A 15,771-nucleotide genomic window follows, 5' to 3' on the forward strand; every position below is an offset into this window, starting at 1 on the left:
CTTTCTAACATGGCTGTGGTTTTTAGCCAAACCCAAAGGCAGAAGCACAGCAACAGTTAGGAATCATTAGTAAAGAACTGTAGCTGTTTAACAAAAACCACAGAAAAATACACAGTACACTTTGTGCAGCTAAGAGGAAAAAAGAGTTCATTTGATAAAACAAATGCAGACATTCTCTGTCGCATACATCTTTCCAAAGCTGAAACCTCAGGATATTGCAACCACTCAGGCGAAACCCAACTGTTAGAAGAGTTTTGACTGTTAAGAAACTGCTCAACTTGATCTTCAGCGAGAACTTGTCTGGGCATTTCCCTGGATTTCCTGAAATACCAGAAACAATACTGTAATAACAAGTTTCCTTTGAGGGGCGAAAAAGAAACCTGGACACACCCTTTATTCAAGCAAGGCATCTCTTACAATACATAATAAGGCAAGACTGGTTCGATGAATCCCCTCAAGTCATAATGACAGGTAGGAGGCATCCGAAGGCACTTGGTTCTCCTGCACACCCGCACACACTCACACGCGTGCGCGCACACACGCGTGCGCACACTCTCTCAGCAGCCATCAGACACTCACACATCAGTAAATGCTCAATTTGTCTAACAACCCTTAGTGACTGGGTGCAGGGAGGAGAAAGCGTTTTCAGTAATTTCTCTATTTCACACTAGTTACCGGCTGTAAATTATGCAAGAACAAGATAACTGCAGTAACTCTCCAAATTATTACTAGTCACTCAGCAGATCTGACATCCACCCCAGAGGAACACGTCAACCTCCTACTGACTACAAGTGAATGGAGAAGTAAGTAGGCACTTATGTCTTCTTTATTCCATCTCTCCAGTCAAGACTGATGATCATCTCACAAAATTAAGGGAAAAAAAAATACTAAGCCATTAGTTGGGGAAAGAGAGGGAAAAAAAGCAAGAAAAAAGGGTCAAAAGAGGTACAGAAATCTGATAAAGACATGAAAAGAAGCTACCTAAAAGCAGTTCCTGTCTAACTTCTAAAAGATTTGTTACACCTTCACAAGTAGTGCAAGTTTTGTTCTTGAGAACTACAGGGCCCACATGGTTAATCTTGTTTTCACATATCCCTTTAACTAATTAAAAAATCAGAAGATCTTATTCAGAGCTCAGTATTTTTAATATGCTCAGATAATGCAATTAACTCAAGAAGAAGAGCATTTCAGTAAAGGTTGCACCTTGTCTATACTGTGAGCTCATACTTCATACTAATTTTTGTTCTAGATTCCTTTTGTGGGACAAAAAACCCCCATATTTTCATCCAGTGCACAACTATGCCTTTGAAATAGAACATGATCATCTATTTATTTCTCCTAGAGACAACACGTGCAAAGCTGTGCTAATATTTAAAGGTTTGTCAGACAAAGGTGACTCAGTTTCACCAAAACTGGTGCTAGACTACCTTTGCTGACTTATGATTAATATTTTCACATCTAAGTCTAGATACAAAGGTAACAGTTTGAAAGAAAAGGCTTGCTACAGGTTCTTTCCTCCAGTGAACACTGACGAAAAAAGCCTGCAGAGTAATAACCCAGAGATACAGTGTTCAGCCACTTTATGTCTCCAGTTTTAGAGCTTCATTAAAATAATTTAGTTATGATCTTTTGATTGCAATCTTGGAGAAATATAAATGCAATGGCTGCCTTCACAGGTCCATCAAAGCTGAGAACTATCAAAGGTGAGAAGAACTGTACTGTCACGTTTGTGTCCCAGTTAAGCGGGAAGGCTTCAGTAGATCAGCATACACAACACCACTACGTGCTTTCCAGGAAGGAATTAGATTCATAGTACTCTTCTGTCAGTCTACAAAATTTGAGGAATGCCCTGAAAAATAAAACTTGCATTTAAGTGGTCTAATCTGTAGTCACTGACTTACAAAAGTGAAGAAATCAATGTTAGGCTAACGTAAATCAATTAATCCATTCATTTGTATATAACAGCTTCCCCTTACTGCATGGAACATAAATACCCCAAACATGAATTGAGTTACTCCTTGCTATACTGTATGAATCCCAGCAGAAGGTTGTAACGATGAATGAATCACAGTTAAATGTAAAGACAACACGTGGGAGAAATCTGAAAGGAAAACAATACTTTGTCATCTGAAGACTTGTTTACACTGATTTTATATTTACGCACATAATCTAGTGTTTTGCCTCTGACCAATTTTCTAAGCTTCACATACACTCCTCAACAGAAGTTTGTACGCATACCGACATTCACTCTGTTGTATTCTGTAGAGTTGAAGAGATCAGCATGGTATTTAAAACATATTTCTCTTTGGACCTTATTGTCTTATAATTGCAAACCTCTTAAGTAAAGAGCAAAGGCTCCTCGACTAATTTGAAACATGAGTAATATTCATACTGTCAACTTTCATACTTAGCTTTTTAGGTTTTCCTTTTTAAACCCAGGTCAAATACAGAAAACATGTGAAGGTTAGTTTTTAATTGCTCAGATGTTTTCAATGCCTGCAAAATCTTTTCAACTCTCCGTCATTCTGTGAAAGAATTTCAGTGGCAAAGGTCAGTATCTTCTTGGCCAAAGGGAAGATGTTGACCTGCCTGTAGATGTTCATGAAGAGGGGAGGGTTGCGAAGGGGAGATCTGGGCTCAGAAACAGCTACTTAAAAAGACGCTTAACAGACTGAATGGACTTAGCAACGCTTACTCACAGAGCTTCTTTTGCTTACATAAATGCGTATTAAAACCCAGAACTATAGTAAAACTATTGAACGGCAATGCCTGCCTTCACAGGTCCATCAAAGCTGAGAAGTATCAAAGGTGAGAAGAATGGTATTGTCACGTTTGTGTCCCAGTTGAGCAGACAGGCTCAACTGACTCAGAGAAGCTCTAATCTCATCTGTGAGTTCCTGTGTCTTTTAAAACACAAGTGATATTGAGAATTTATGCATGTAGCACCATTTCCACACTGTGGTTCTGCATGGATTTACCTGAACGTAGAGCAGAGACTCTGTAGGTATGCTAGTGGGAAAGTCTATGGTGAGCTGCAGACCACAAAAACCATTACAGATGGTATGTCTGCCTAAGCTATAAAACTTGTTTAATCAGATATGAGCAAAATCTGCTAATTGTGCAGTTCGTTACTGAGAATGCAAATTATAGTCCACATGCATCAGACATTACCAATCAGGTTTGAAAATGGGTGTGGGAATACTTTAAAGAAATTCATTATATGGATTTGATTGCATAAGACACAGGTATTCTGTGTTTACAGGCTGAATAACTGCAGGACTGAACTATGTTAAGATGTCTTCATGCTGACATGTAAGGAGCCAGAATTCCAATCAACATCCAAGCTTCATTTTTCACTTCAGAAAACAATGTATTGATTTATCCTTGTTTCCTAGAAAAGCCTTTGATTAGAAATGTCAAGATAGCATCAATAAAAATTATTCAAAGATATGACAATGCAATAGTAAACACCTATCTCTTACTGCCAAGTACAGACAGATTGCTTCAGGTAAACACAACTCATGACTTCTGCAAGGAAGTAAACAGCATAAAAAATCGCAGCACACATGAACAGAGATGTTCCTTATGCCTCAAATCAAGCTCTGTGCAAGGCTTAGATATCAACATGTCACTGCCCACTCTTGGTGAAGGCTGTTTCAGAATGTAATACCTCCCCCGTGAGAACAATAATTACCTTTACCTTCGTTTGTGAGCAAGGCTTTAATACTGTGCTTGATCTTGTCTTACCAGATGAGTGATAGGCCTATCATGCTCATGAATGAAAGGCAATCATCCCTCCTTACTACTGAGATATCTTACGAGTCCTCATCTTAGGAGAACCACACGCTTTACTGAGCCAAGCAATGAGCTGGGTGAGGTGGAGAACCTGCAGAGGCTCTGTGTAGCTCATCTCTTTATCGTCTTTTCCCATTGAAACCATTCTGCTTGTTAAGTCCCGTACGGCACATTCAGCCTCAGCTGACTGAAGGGCTACAGCCCACTCCCAGCGGGCAAAATTTTATGAACTGTTGATTCCTGAGTTTATTATTCCTGCATTGTGGAACTCCTTGCAGCTCTGAAGTTAAATTGGAGTTCTGAAAAAGGGCGCACTGACTTGAAAATCAGTTTGACTCTTCTAGAAAGAGCAGCTCAAAAGTTTCAGCGACAACTGGTTGGGAAAACCAATTTGAGCAAGGCCTCAGGTTCTCCCTGGGGAGGATCCTGTTGTCATTACGATTGTTTTAAGTGCACGGCTATAGCAGATTACTCACTTATCTTCCCGTGCAAATCTCTTACAGGAGCGCAGACCGGCTGCATGCATTTAATATCTGCAAGTATTAAAGCCCGTACATTAGCAAAGGTTATCAGTGACTAACAGCCAGCGATAATGAAGGTTATCTCCTCTCTGAGCCCTGAACTGCCTAGGAAATAGAGACATGCAGGATCACCGACTCCAGCTCCCCACCTTGGCTCTGCCCAGTTCGTGAGCCAGCTCTTCCCCGACCCGAGAAGCGCCCAGGGCTGATGCAGACCCACGCGCTGGCCGTACCAAAGCCGCGACGGCGCAGCTCCGCAGGGCTGAGGGCAGAGCCCTCGGCGTGGGCGTCCCAGCCCCGTGGCCCCGGCGGCCGCTCCGCGGCGCGGCGCGGCAGCACCCCCCGCCTCGGCAGAACCGCACGCGGGGCGAGGGGCGACGGCCTCGCCTGCCCACGGCGACGCGCTCGGGCGCGGAAAGGACGAAGGCCGACATTTCTTGCATTTTGCTGTGCCGGCTTTTACTCGCACCTTTACCAGTTCGTGCGTCGACCACGGCCTTATCTTTTACGTACCGTGCAACGTTGAAGAGCTCTGGATGGTAAGGTAGCTGGATTCGCATTTCTGTGATTCGATATCCAGGTCTCCAATCTTTAAGATCAGGCGTTTTCCCGGAGGCACTTGGATTTTCTTCTCACAAAGAGTGTAGTTTGGGTATGTCCCAGGATAGTTCTTGGATGCCAGGGTCCCGCTGTCTTGATACATCACCATGTGCCCACATCCATCCCCTGCAGCAGGAGAAGAAACAAGGAAGAGAAACAGAATGTATTCCTCACTAAAAAACGTGTAAGAAAATACAATCATGTCTCACGTGCGCTTCCACCTTTATAAAAAAGTATTTTGTAATACTCCACCTCAGTTATGCTGTTGTTGGAACATAGGTAACTAAAATAAATACAGTCATATTTCTTTTGTAAAGCAATAGAAAGGAAGGTTGGAAAGACTCGTGAACTAAGTTGTATTTGACAGTCCTGTACGGAGCCTCTCCGGCTTTCTGCTTTACAGCCAAACCCTACCGAAACCCTGAAGATGCAATTCCACATGTACTAGATAGGATCCTTCCTTAAATACTTTTTTCCCGATCATCATTCCACATTTTATTTCCATAGAAACAGCAGTCAGAGAGAGGGTAACTGAACCATACGTGAAAGCACAGACATGATTTAACTACGTACTATCAGAGACCTGACTCATCTTACTTCCCTGTTGGTTTCCTTGCGCCGCTTGCACAATACGAAAAGCACAGGGGATAAGGCAAAGACACGAGAGGGGCTTCAGAAGCGGGATGCGCATCGTTCACGGTACGCAGGCTCCTTCACGGTAGCACGCCCGGAGGTGTAAGTGCCGCTGCCTCCCTGCTCGAGGGGCGAGGGTAGGCGCCCACAAAGCGCGTTTTCGTGGCGCTGGGTAGGAGCTCAGCTCAGCTCCGGAGCCTTTCCTTGGTGGAGAGGCATCTGAGGAGCAGCTGCAGCAGAACAGATGACAACAGGAAAAGGCGCATGGAAATACATGGGGGGATGTGGGGGCTGACATGGAAAACAGGAAGCGTCCACAGAGGGGAAGGAAGCAGGTATCAGATAAGAGACCTTGACTACTAAAGGAAGAAATTTTTACTGAACTATTTAAAAGTGTCCTAGTAACTTAAAATTTATATATTAAAGCTTAAGCCATTCCATTCTGCTGAATCTTCCAAATAATGGAAACCATTCCAACAGTGGAACCAGTGCCATATGTACGTGCATATAACAGGCAGTCCTCAGTTTTTGGTCGGTTAGGGCACAGGCACTCTTTACATAGGAGTCTCGTGTACTGTTATCCGTTATCGCTGCAAAACCGAAGCTAGTCCTGGAAGTGTTAATAAAATAAAGAATCCTGCAGAGCTGGGAAGTCACAATGTTCACTTTAACTTACCCCAAATTTTACTTTTGGGGATGTTTTGGTTAAACCGTTTTGGTCTGTGCATTTTAATTACTATCTGAATTTCCTGCCACAATCACTAGGAGAAACACACTTAAGGTTTGATAAGATTATTTAAAAATGAACAACTAGAAATGAAGTGTTGATAAAGAAACGTGCCGTACCGGGGACTGGGGGAAAAGTGGCATGCTGTGCAAAGATAAGCTCCAAGCTATCAAACTTTGACTTGTTACTATATAATTACACTGCCATTTCATCCAACTCACTCAACCGCTTTTTCACAAGCAACAGCATTTGTTTTGAAGCTTTATCATTATTACTAGCTTTGTTGCCTGCTATTTAATTTTGTCGCAAGTTCATGCTTGGAATAGAGGTGAATAGGAGACATAGATCCAAAATCATATCACCGTAAAACATATTAAATATGTTTTTTCAGATCTCCTTGTTCACATGCTTTAAAAAACATCTGTTGTTCAAGTTTTCTATCCAAGCACTATTGATTTCAGAATGCATAGGAAAATACTCAAGATGAAAGGCAAACTGGCCTCTTGGGCAAATCGTCTTTTAATGGAAACTTTCTGCAGCAGGAATAAAAATATAAGGAGCAATACAGTACGTGAGCTATCAACTTTCTGAAACCAGAGAGGGGTCTGCAGAGGTCCAGGCAGTGTAAAACCAGATCACTTCCAGCAGGACACAGGACAGCCTTGCTGCCTGCGTAGCTGACTGCTGTGGACTAAAAAAGAACTGCCTGTGGCCTTTAATTTAAACTACATGTTTCCAACTGTAAGCATTTACTTTAGCTGGGCTGATGAAAATAAAGTAACTACAATCTGGGGCTTGGTTTGCAACTTATCCTTATTGGGAAAGAAAAGGGAAAACAAAGGGAAAAGTTACATAACCACAACAAAATGTCATGGGGACGGACTCCTTAAAATGAAAAGTCTAGTGTTCCCATAGCCTTCATCTCGCTGGGCTATGTTCTGGCTTGTGTCACCTCGGTACAATGCCAAGGATCCTTTGTGGTACCAAACTCTCCTCAAAAAAAACGAGAATACATCGCTATCATGGTAAGACCCTGACAACTGTCCAGGTCAGAGAGTATTGTATTTCTGCAGAAAGTGTATGGGCAAAACTGTGCACCAGAGACGTCAACCTGCCATCCTCCTCTGTCAAGGTTATACGAGGTCTTGTTCCCAAGGAAACTCCTTTTTTTTAAAATCTGCCTTTGAGTCAGCCTTGAAACGTATTAACACCAGAACATCTTTTGAGCTAAGAAAGCATAAATGCTATTTTCCCACTTTTCACTGGTGGAGCATGGTCATTCAAACACTCCTAATGAGAGGCAAGCACAGCATCATCCTGGACCTGCAACGTCCCTTGCTGCCTCTGTTCTGCCTGCCTGCCTCAGAGGAAAAGGTCACGACAAAAGCTTGTTTGCTGCAAGAACCAAAGCTATGTCCAAAAAGTCAGACCAAGTCCTAGTAGCTATTGCTTCTTACAGAGAAGCCTGACTGGAGCTCTAAATTTTGAGTTTCTCAGCAAGATTACCAGAGCAAAGAAAAATCTTACACTGAGATTTGCTGGGAAATGCATCCTAGGGAAGGAGTCTGAATGTATAGAGGGAAGGTAGAATAAAACTCAGGATCTGATAATTCATTCAAAGAGAGATTTAATGACTAAATGTAGTAAAAAACTTACAAATATAACCTGACCATATACCAAGGGCTCAGAAATGGAGGCAAATTGCAAGGAATTCAGAACATATCCCTGTTCACATTTTCAAATGAAAAATGGGAATAATACTACCATTAGTTCTGTTCTTATCGTCATTTTCCACATGAAATTTTGATTTTCAGTAGAAATGTATTGGCCAAACCTCAAATACATTTTGTTTAAAACACAACTGCTTGTCCTTGTGAAAACTATGGTTTAAATACCTGACGTCGCACTCTTTTCTATAGGCACAGCTCTTCTGGCTGGAAATACGTGTATTCAACCGGTCAGTTTGACACAGGATTTCTTGCTAACACTAAATTTTCACTTAGCGTTACTTCTGAGAACTGTTTTCTATCGTCCTATTTGGCAAGAAGCCGGCAGCCTTGCCTCAGACATCCAGGTTTCATCACTTCTCACTGGCCGAGAGCAAAGCAAAATATTTAAGCACAAGGCATTCAGCAGCCAGAAAGTCTAAACATGCTTAGATTTAATAATCTCTCTCCTCAGCACCAGGAGTTACTAAAAGCACATCAAACATGCTTTGTAAACCGAGTTCCCACGGGCATTTGAATCAAGATCAAGACCGTGGTCTCCGGATGGCGGGCACCCGCCTGTTGGCCTCCGCGCAGGTTGTACCAAAGATCACACAGCGTTGGAATTAAGGCTGTTTACCACAGATAAAAATAGTCTCCTACGGCAGACAATGGAAATAACTCCCCAAGAAGCGAGAACCACGACCAACACCTTCTGCCGCAGCAGCGGGCGCACCGCTTGCACCTTGCCCTCTCTCACACGGCGCTCGCCGAGAGCAGTGCTGGCACGTAAAACCAAACCCGGGACCCCGCCAGAAGACACTGGTGCGTGTCCATGCGGAGACGGGGAGAGGAGGTGCCTGGTGGCGGGCAGGTAGCACTGTTTTCCATCCTCACACACGTGCACGATGGATGTGCGTGGGAAAAGGTGAAGGAGTATCTCCAAGCAGCTGCATCTGGGCTGGGTCTGACCACGGCTGCTGGCTCCTGGGCAGGAGGGCCTCCTCCAGGATCTAACCTGCCCAGGAAGGATGTAGGTGATGAAATCGATGCCCACGAACAAGCTCCAGCCCCACACCGTGAGCTGCCCTGGACACAACCCCTGACAGATACTGTGGCTTTAGCAAAACGGTGGTGGTCCCAGAAGCAGCAGAGTTAGAGATCTCCAAAAATGATGCTGGTTCTTTCAGGTACCCTCCTGCCACCCAAAATCACCTGGCTAGGCTGACTCTCTCCTCCCGTCTCTTCCCAAGCCCAGTGTACGAGCCGAGCCCTGGCCTCTCTCTCCTCTGCTCCCCGGGCTCTTCCACCCCTGGCTCACGTGCACAAGTGGATGTGCGCAGCACCTTCATCCGAGCGCTCGGCACATCGCCCTCTGAGTTAGGGAAGAGGCTACAGTTTTTTCAAATAACTGCTGTAAGAAATTTCCATGTGTTGCCCCTTTCACGAAACATGTTTATACCACCAACTACAAAACGGTTACATAGCATGATATCAAAGCGCATTTTCAAACGCATTGCTACAATATCCTGGCAGCAAACAGCTGCCTTTTTGATCCTTCTGATTCACCCTCACTAAGCAATTAATAATGGACTTGGACTTACTCCAGTGCTAAATACGTGTTATACCTAGGCATGCTCATGCACACAGCCAGCGGCTGCCTGCCCTCTTCCACCCGGCCGCACGAGCCCCGTCAGGCACCAGCATCTCTCCCTCGGCCTCTCTGGCTACAGTCTCCCGCTATCTGCTGCCCCTCGGCTGCCAATCTCTTCCCACCAGGACAAAGACCGCCAAAACAACTTTATTTCCCTCTCCGCCTCATCTCTCCCGGTTTGACATCCTTTTGCGTGCCCGCCTTCACGGGGGTGCTTGGGACAAGGTGTGCTCCCCCGCTATCCTGCGTGGAGGCCAGGGTGCAGGGCCGGCGGGGGACTGCCGGCCTGTCCGCCTTCCTTCCCGCTCCTTCCCTTGAGAGGAGAGAGCAGAAAACTGATTTTGTATACTTAAAGTTTGGATTCAGCCAAAAATCAGCATTTTCTGAAGAGCCGCAGCTGCAAATGGACACAGCCAAAGCAAAGAAAATGCCTCCGAGTCAAGAGTACGGCTTTGCGAGCTCTGACGAGAAGCCCCATGAGGAGAAATGAGATTCGTCTCATCTTCCACGTTGCTTTCCCTGAAGTAATAACTCCAGCTTATTAAAAGATACAATAATAACTGAGTCAAGAAGGAGTTCTGTGCCCGTGTTTGAAAGAGGATTCAAGTTACGCATAAGAACAGATAAGTATCTAAAAAAGAAATCAACTCTTTCCAGTTAAACCTGTGCCCTCCCTGCTCATGTGGGATAGGAGAAAAGATCAGGGAAAAAGCAAGTTTTTTTGCCAGACGCCATCCAAATCTACTGGTGTGGTCCAAAAATACATTAGGTTTACATACAGCTACTCTGACCTCCATCACTAACAGTCGTGCACGCTGCAAACACAAATGGGTTTGTACCTTTGCTGCTTTGTGAGGTGATGGAGTAAAATCCAGAGTTAAGCTCTTCATCTTTAACCTCTCCGCTGCCAAATCTGGGTCAAGAGCATCAGCTCTTTACTGCGCCATTATAACGGAAGAGAAAGACCACCACGCGACCGGGACCTAAACCCCTCGCTTCTCCAGCGAGTGATGGAAGATGTCAGACCTCTGTGCTTTTCCTGGCAGTGGGCTCAGGCAGGTAACAAAAACGAAGGGCACCATCACGGGCCCGAGGCATCGCTGGGCAGGCAAATACCCCCCGGCCTCCTCCCCAGCGGTGCGAGGACCCAGAGCCGCAGGCACCGTGGCGGGTGACCACGCATTTGGGGATTTCACAAACCACCAATTTCAGGGCAGATGCCATTTACACCAGCTGAGCAGCTGGCTGAGCCCTGCATCTAACGAAATATATAAATCCCCAGCAGTTTTTTCGGAAGTCCAGCTTTACATTCTTCACAATATTTTGTGGATACAGCAAAACCAATTTTCAAATAATGAAAGAAACCACTGAGAATTAAGTCAAGTCTATAATCATCTAAAAAAAACAGTGACTGCAATATTCCATGGCCTTTAAATTAGTATTAACATCTTTTCAAGGGAAGAAGTCCCCCACTTCGCAGTACGCCCTACTGCAAAAGGAAAAACAAATAGCGTGTAAATTTTTCTTTGAATTGCATTTTAATTTGTTTGACTCCATTAGGTTCCCAGGAAACATTTTAACCCCTGTGCTGCTGCAGTCCCTCAGGACACCCATTCTGCTGCCCAAGCTAACCAAGCAGTAGCTGGGAGGAGGGCCGAGAGCAGGAAGGGAAGGTAGAGCAGCAGAAGAAACAAAGGAACATTGTGAAGTGCTGATTTCGTTGCCCAAATTATTTACTTACTGACTTCAAAGGGATGCAAAAGGAGAAGGAGGTCAAACAAACCACAGCGTGTTTTTCCCTCCCCTTCACAGACATTATTTACTGTAATGTCCCTCTTAAAGCAGGAATGAGAAAGCAGCAAATGATCTCCAATTGGTTCCGCAGTGGTTCCATAAATCACAAATTCCCACCACGCGCCCAGCTGCGATCTCACCCCCAGCCGTTTGGGCTGTGACTGGGGGCTGGCTCTCCTCAGGGTTTTCCCTGCAGTCAGCCTCAGGAGGTGCTCTGCCTCAAGCATATAGGAAGTTATTTTGGAAACCAGTTGGATCACCATCATCAAGTATAGAAAAAAATCCCTGACAACCATTCTAAGTGCCTTATCTAGCAAAGTAGCTTACAACCGTACTGCCATTTTTCAAAGTTAAAGAGTTTTTTAGCAATTGCAGGCACAGCCATATGCCAGTAGCTGGGGAAATCTTTCCAGCTGTGCTGACCTACATGGCAGCGACTTTGCTGGATTGCCACAACCACCCCGGGCAGCCTTTGCTACCCCAAAAACTTCTCTCGCCTTTGCAGAAGTTTGCAAAGACAAAAACCTAGCGAGATCTGAGATTTTATTTATTTAGCTGCTACAATGTCAAAAGAAAGCAGAAATCTCCTTATAAGCAACTTCTTCCATTAATAGGAAGCCATGTTCCACTGAAGAGGGAACTTTACACTCAGCATTCAGGTTTGCAACCTTGACAAGTAGTAGAGTAGGTCTTACTTAAACTAACACAAATGTGAACCAGAAACTCACACACTGAATCTCTTCCAGGCTCACTGTATCCATAAAGCCTTGATTAATTTTGCTGCTTAATCAAATAACTTTCTGGAGAGCAACCATCTCATCTGCATATACATCTTAGGGACTTGTGTCAGGATGAAACCTAATGCTACCTGGCTACATTTACACATGAGACCTCAGTGACAAGACAATTCAGATTACCATAGAAATCACAGTGCCAAAAGGAGAGAACAGCAGCTACAGCTTGGTAGTCCCTTTCCTATGAATTATTTATGAGGAAACAGGATTAGAAATTGCTGCATTCTGTAAAGAAGAAGGTTCTGCAACATGTAAGGGATAAGGTTTACACAAAAATGCTATGCATCATTCTTTTTTTGCTTTGTTTCTATTCAGTACGTAAATAGTAGAAAACTAGGTTTGCCTTTGCTTTTCAGGATCACTATCTGGTTCCATCACAATCTGTGAAAGACAGACAGTACCAGAGTACATGTCAAAAATAAGTATGTTTTAGTCACTGCTTCCAGGACTTAGGCAGTATACCCAAATGTAGTCCTCCAGAGAAGCGAGTGTTAGCACTGGAATTTGCTTTTCAGCACTCTAAATACAGCACTCTTGAGCTTGTGGGTGTGAGAAAACTTCTATGCCTTTTTAACTGCTGCAACAAAAGGGATTTGTAATTTAAAATTTATTTATTTATTTCCTGCATAGCTGCATTTCATATTTGTCAATGCTTTTCTTTTATGGAGGTGGTGTATTGCTGCGATCGACCACCTCAACGTTTTATTGGTCCGTGTGTTTTCCAAAATAGATATGAGAACGGAGCTACACGTGTATGGAAATTTCAAAGGAATCTTAAATGCAGGGTCCGGTTTTTGCAAAAGGGAAGTTGATTTTTTTGTTTTCTGACAAATACCTCCCTACTTTAAGATACATGTCCACATTACGCACCTCAAGTGCGGAGAAGGCGCCGAGAAGTTCATTCCCAAGCAGTTGTTGTAACTGCATGCTCAGAAGGAACCTTGAAGGACTGTAAATAAATGGGAAGATGGTCATGCTCCTCCACCAGCCCCCCACGCAGAGTAACTCAGGACCCTGGTGAAGCTTCAGTGCTATAAAGTTTACGGGGAACAAATATCCTACAGACAGAGGTTTCTTCCCTGTGCCTCTGCCCACAGCATCCCAGCGATGTGGCAGGGACGTGGGACCACAGCGGGAGACGGACCCCCCTCCCACGCTGGCCTGGGCTCCCCCCGGGCTGGGGGGACATCGTGCCATTAGGGCATCTCCTCGGATTCTGCTGATTCGGGGCAAACACGCAGTTGGATTTTTATTAAGGGTTTTTCAGGCGAAGTAGGAAATGCTAATCTTAACTGAGAGACATATCATATATATGCAAATTGTTTGCTCTACTTTCTCCATCTGTTTTTTTCCCCAGGTTTTTCTCTTTGCTATGCTTTACTGGAGATTAACTTACAGTATATTGCACCGAATTTGGACTGTGTGGGAAACATATGCTGCAAGCTCAGGGCCAGACTCGAATATTGGGTTGCACAGGAATAGGAATATTCACAGCAGTGCTAAGGACTGACAAACCCACAGGGACAGGAAATTCAGAGACACCAGGGTAAGGAGAGGCTGAAGCAGAGCTGTTCCAGTTACAGTAGCAGGTGGGAAGGCAAGATTTCAAAACAGCTTTAATTTGGGTAAGAGGAAATGGCTGAACATGATAGAATGAAACCACCACCACCCCTTTTTTTAACATGTAATTCCCTTGTTAGTGTGATACAAGTCAAGCAAGACTGACAGTTATCAATGATGAAGGGTGGTCTTTTTTCTTTAAATCAAACCTGTCCCGGCTTACTTGAAAAATCACACGGTCACCTTTTTTGCCTGTATGCCTAGGTGGAATATGTGATTTGTTAGTAAGAAAGGACAACAGAAAGAACGCCACTTTTCTCAAAGCAAATTATGCAACACCCCTCCACCCCCCCATTATCCCCAAGGTATAAATTAACAAATATCTCAAGAGAAAATTAATTGGTTTGTGATGGAAACAATAATTGCCATTTATTAGCAAGACGCAATTGTCTGGTTTGCCTTTTGACTCAGTCAACTCAACTTCTAGGAAACTAGCTATTTCCTTCATGGTTATTGCGCTCTAACAACAAGTGGTTCCTTACAATTCCAGTAGAAATGGAAGTAAAAATCAACTGAACTAAGATAAAGATACAGCCAAAGACCTACATCAGGCTTCCGACCTGGAGCACTGAAAGCAAGAAATGCCTTTTTTCAGTATTCTCGTGCAACCAACCTGCCTGATACTCGTCATCATGGTATTAAGCAGAGCAGTATGCTCAGAGGCTCCATGAACCAGGAAATCTTGTGATCTCTCTGGTTCATTGTGGTTACATATAGTTGCTGTGAAAGATAATTTAAACTTAAAAAATAGAAAGGAGATCAGCCACAACGTTACTTAAGTACTATAGTGCTGGTTGTGGTGCTGTATATGATCCACAGCATCATTTCTGTGTCTTCCGTGAACACATTAATATGAAATTGCATAAAAGTTATTTGCAAATGAATGTGAAAAATAGCGCAAAAGAAAATGTTTTATGCCACCCTATGTACAACGCTTATCCTGAAACTCCATAATTTCATTTTGTTTGACTGGATCTTTTGATGAGCAGTAATACCAAACAATCATACTCTCAAGTTTTGAAACAGGGTACAGCAGAAAGGTCTGAACAGTTTTTCACTCATCTAAGAGTGAATACATCAGTGTAACTGCTCAATTTATTTTGATAGAATATTATTTTGCTTTCCACCTAGAGAACACAGGGACTGACTGCCATCTAAAAAAATAGCAGATTCATTTTCGAAACACAAGCATTAGGACTTGTTGAAAATCAGTAGGTTCTCAGATACCTGTTTTAACGACTACAAGTTTAACTACATCTCTTCTATCTGTGACAAAATACTAATAGATCAGCAAGCGCCAAGTCCTTCTTGGGTTTGAAAATGCTATCACTTACAACTACCCGAGTACTCATCGCACATGGCACAACACTTCATATTACAGCTTAGGTATTGAAATTCTGGTTTAAAGCCTTCAGCTCCTAGGCATTTCAACTTCAATGCCCCCGTACCGTGCTGACACGAGAAACGTGGGATGATACAAACCCCTGGCCTTGGGAGCGAGCAGAGACAACAGGGAGGGCAACAGCTCCAGTGTTAGCCACGGACCTTGCTGCCAAAGCCTCCCAGCCAAGGGGGGCCCACAGGATCCTTGAATTTATTTTACAGGTTAAAAAATATTTTTTTTTCATACCTGGAGGACAAAATGGACTTTTTTTTGGTACAAGGCCATTTTACAAAGGAGGCGTAGCTGACTATCAAGTCAAAGCAACCCGCCAACACAGAACTGGTGCGGCACCAGAGCAAAATACAAGTAGTTTTGGGCAGATGCCGCACATCTCCCTTCTGCGCAGTTACCACAGCTGCAAAAACAAGGCTCAGGCACGTAACAAAGCCATTCTGTTCAGACGGGTGAAGAAATCCACCTATGTTTCCAGTGTTTTGAGGTCTCTCCTACCACACCATGAAGAAAAGTTTTGTTTGATTTCTG

General features: G+C 43.8%; 1 protein-coding gene across 4 annotated transcripts in view; it reads right to left on the reverse strand.

Moving 5' to 3' along the window:
- The window catches only part of DCBLD1 (discoidin, CUB and LCCL domain containing 1), a 49,045-nt gene that overhangs the window by 27,693 nt on the left and 5,581 nt on the right, over window positions 1-15,771 (reverse strand). For all 4 annotated transcript variants that reach the window (XM_030002216.2, XM_030002205.2, XM_041119985.1 and 1 more), the window contains exon 2: window positions 4,830-5,042. In XM_030002216.2, the coding sequence (XP_029858076.1) occupies window positions 4,830-5,042 (213 nt within the window). The remainder of the gene's footprint in view (window positions 1-4,829; window positions 5,043-15,771) is intronic.

Source organism: Aquila chrysaetos, chromosome 2 (assembly GCF_900496995.4).
Source record: "Aquila chrysaetos chrysaetos chromosome 2, bAquChr1.4, whole genome shotgun sequence".
NCBI classification, from domain to species: domain Eukaryota; kingdom Metazoa; phylum Chordata; class Aves; order Accipitriformes; family Accipitridae; genus Aquila; species Aquila chrysaetos.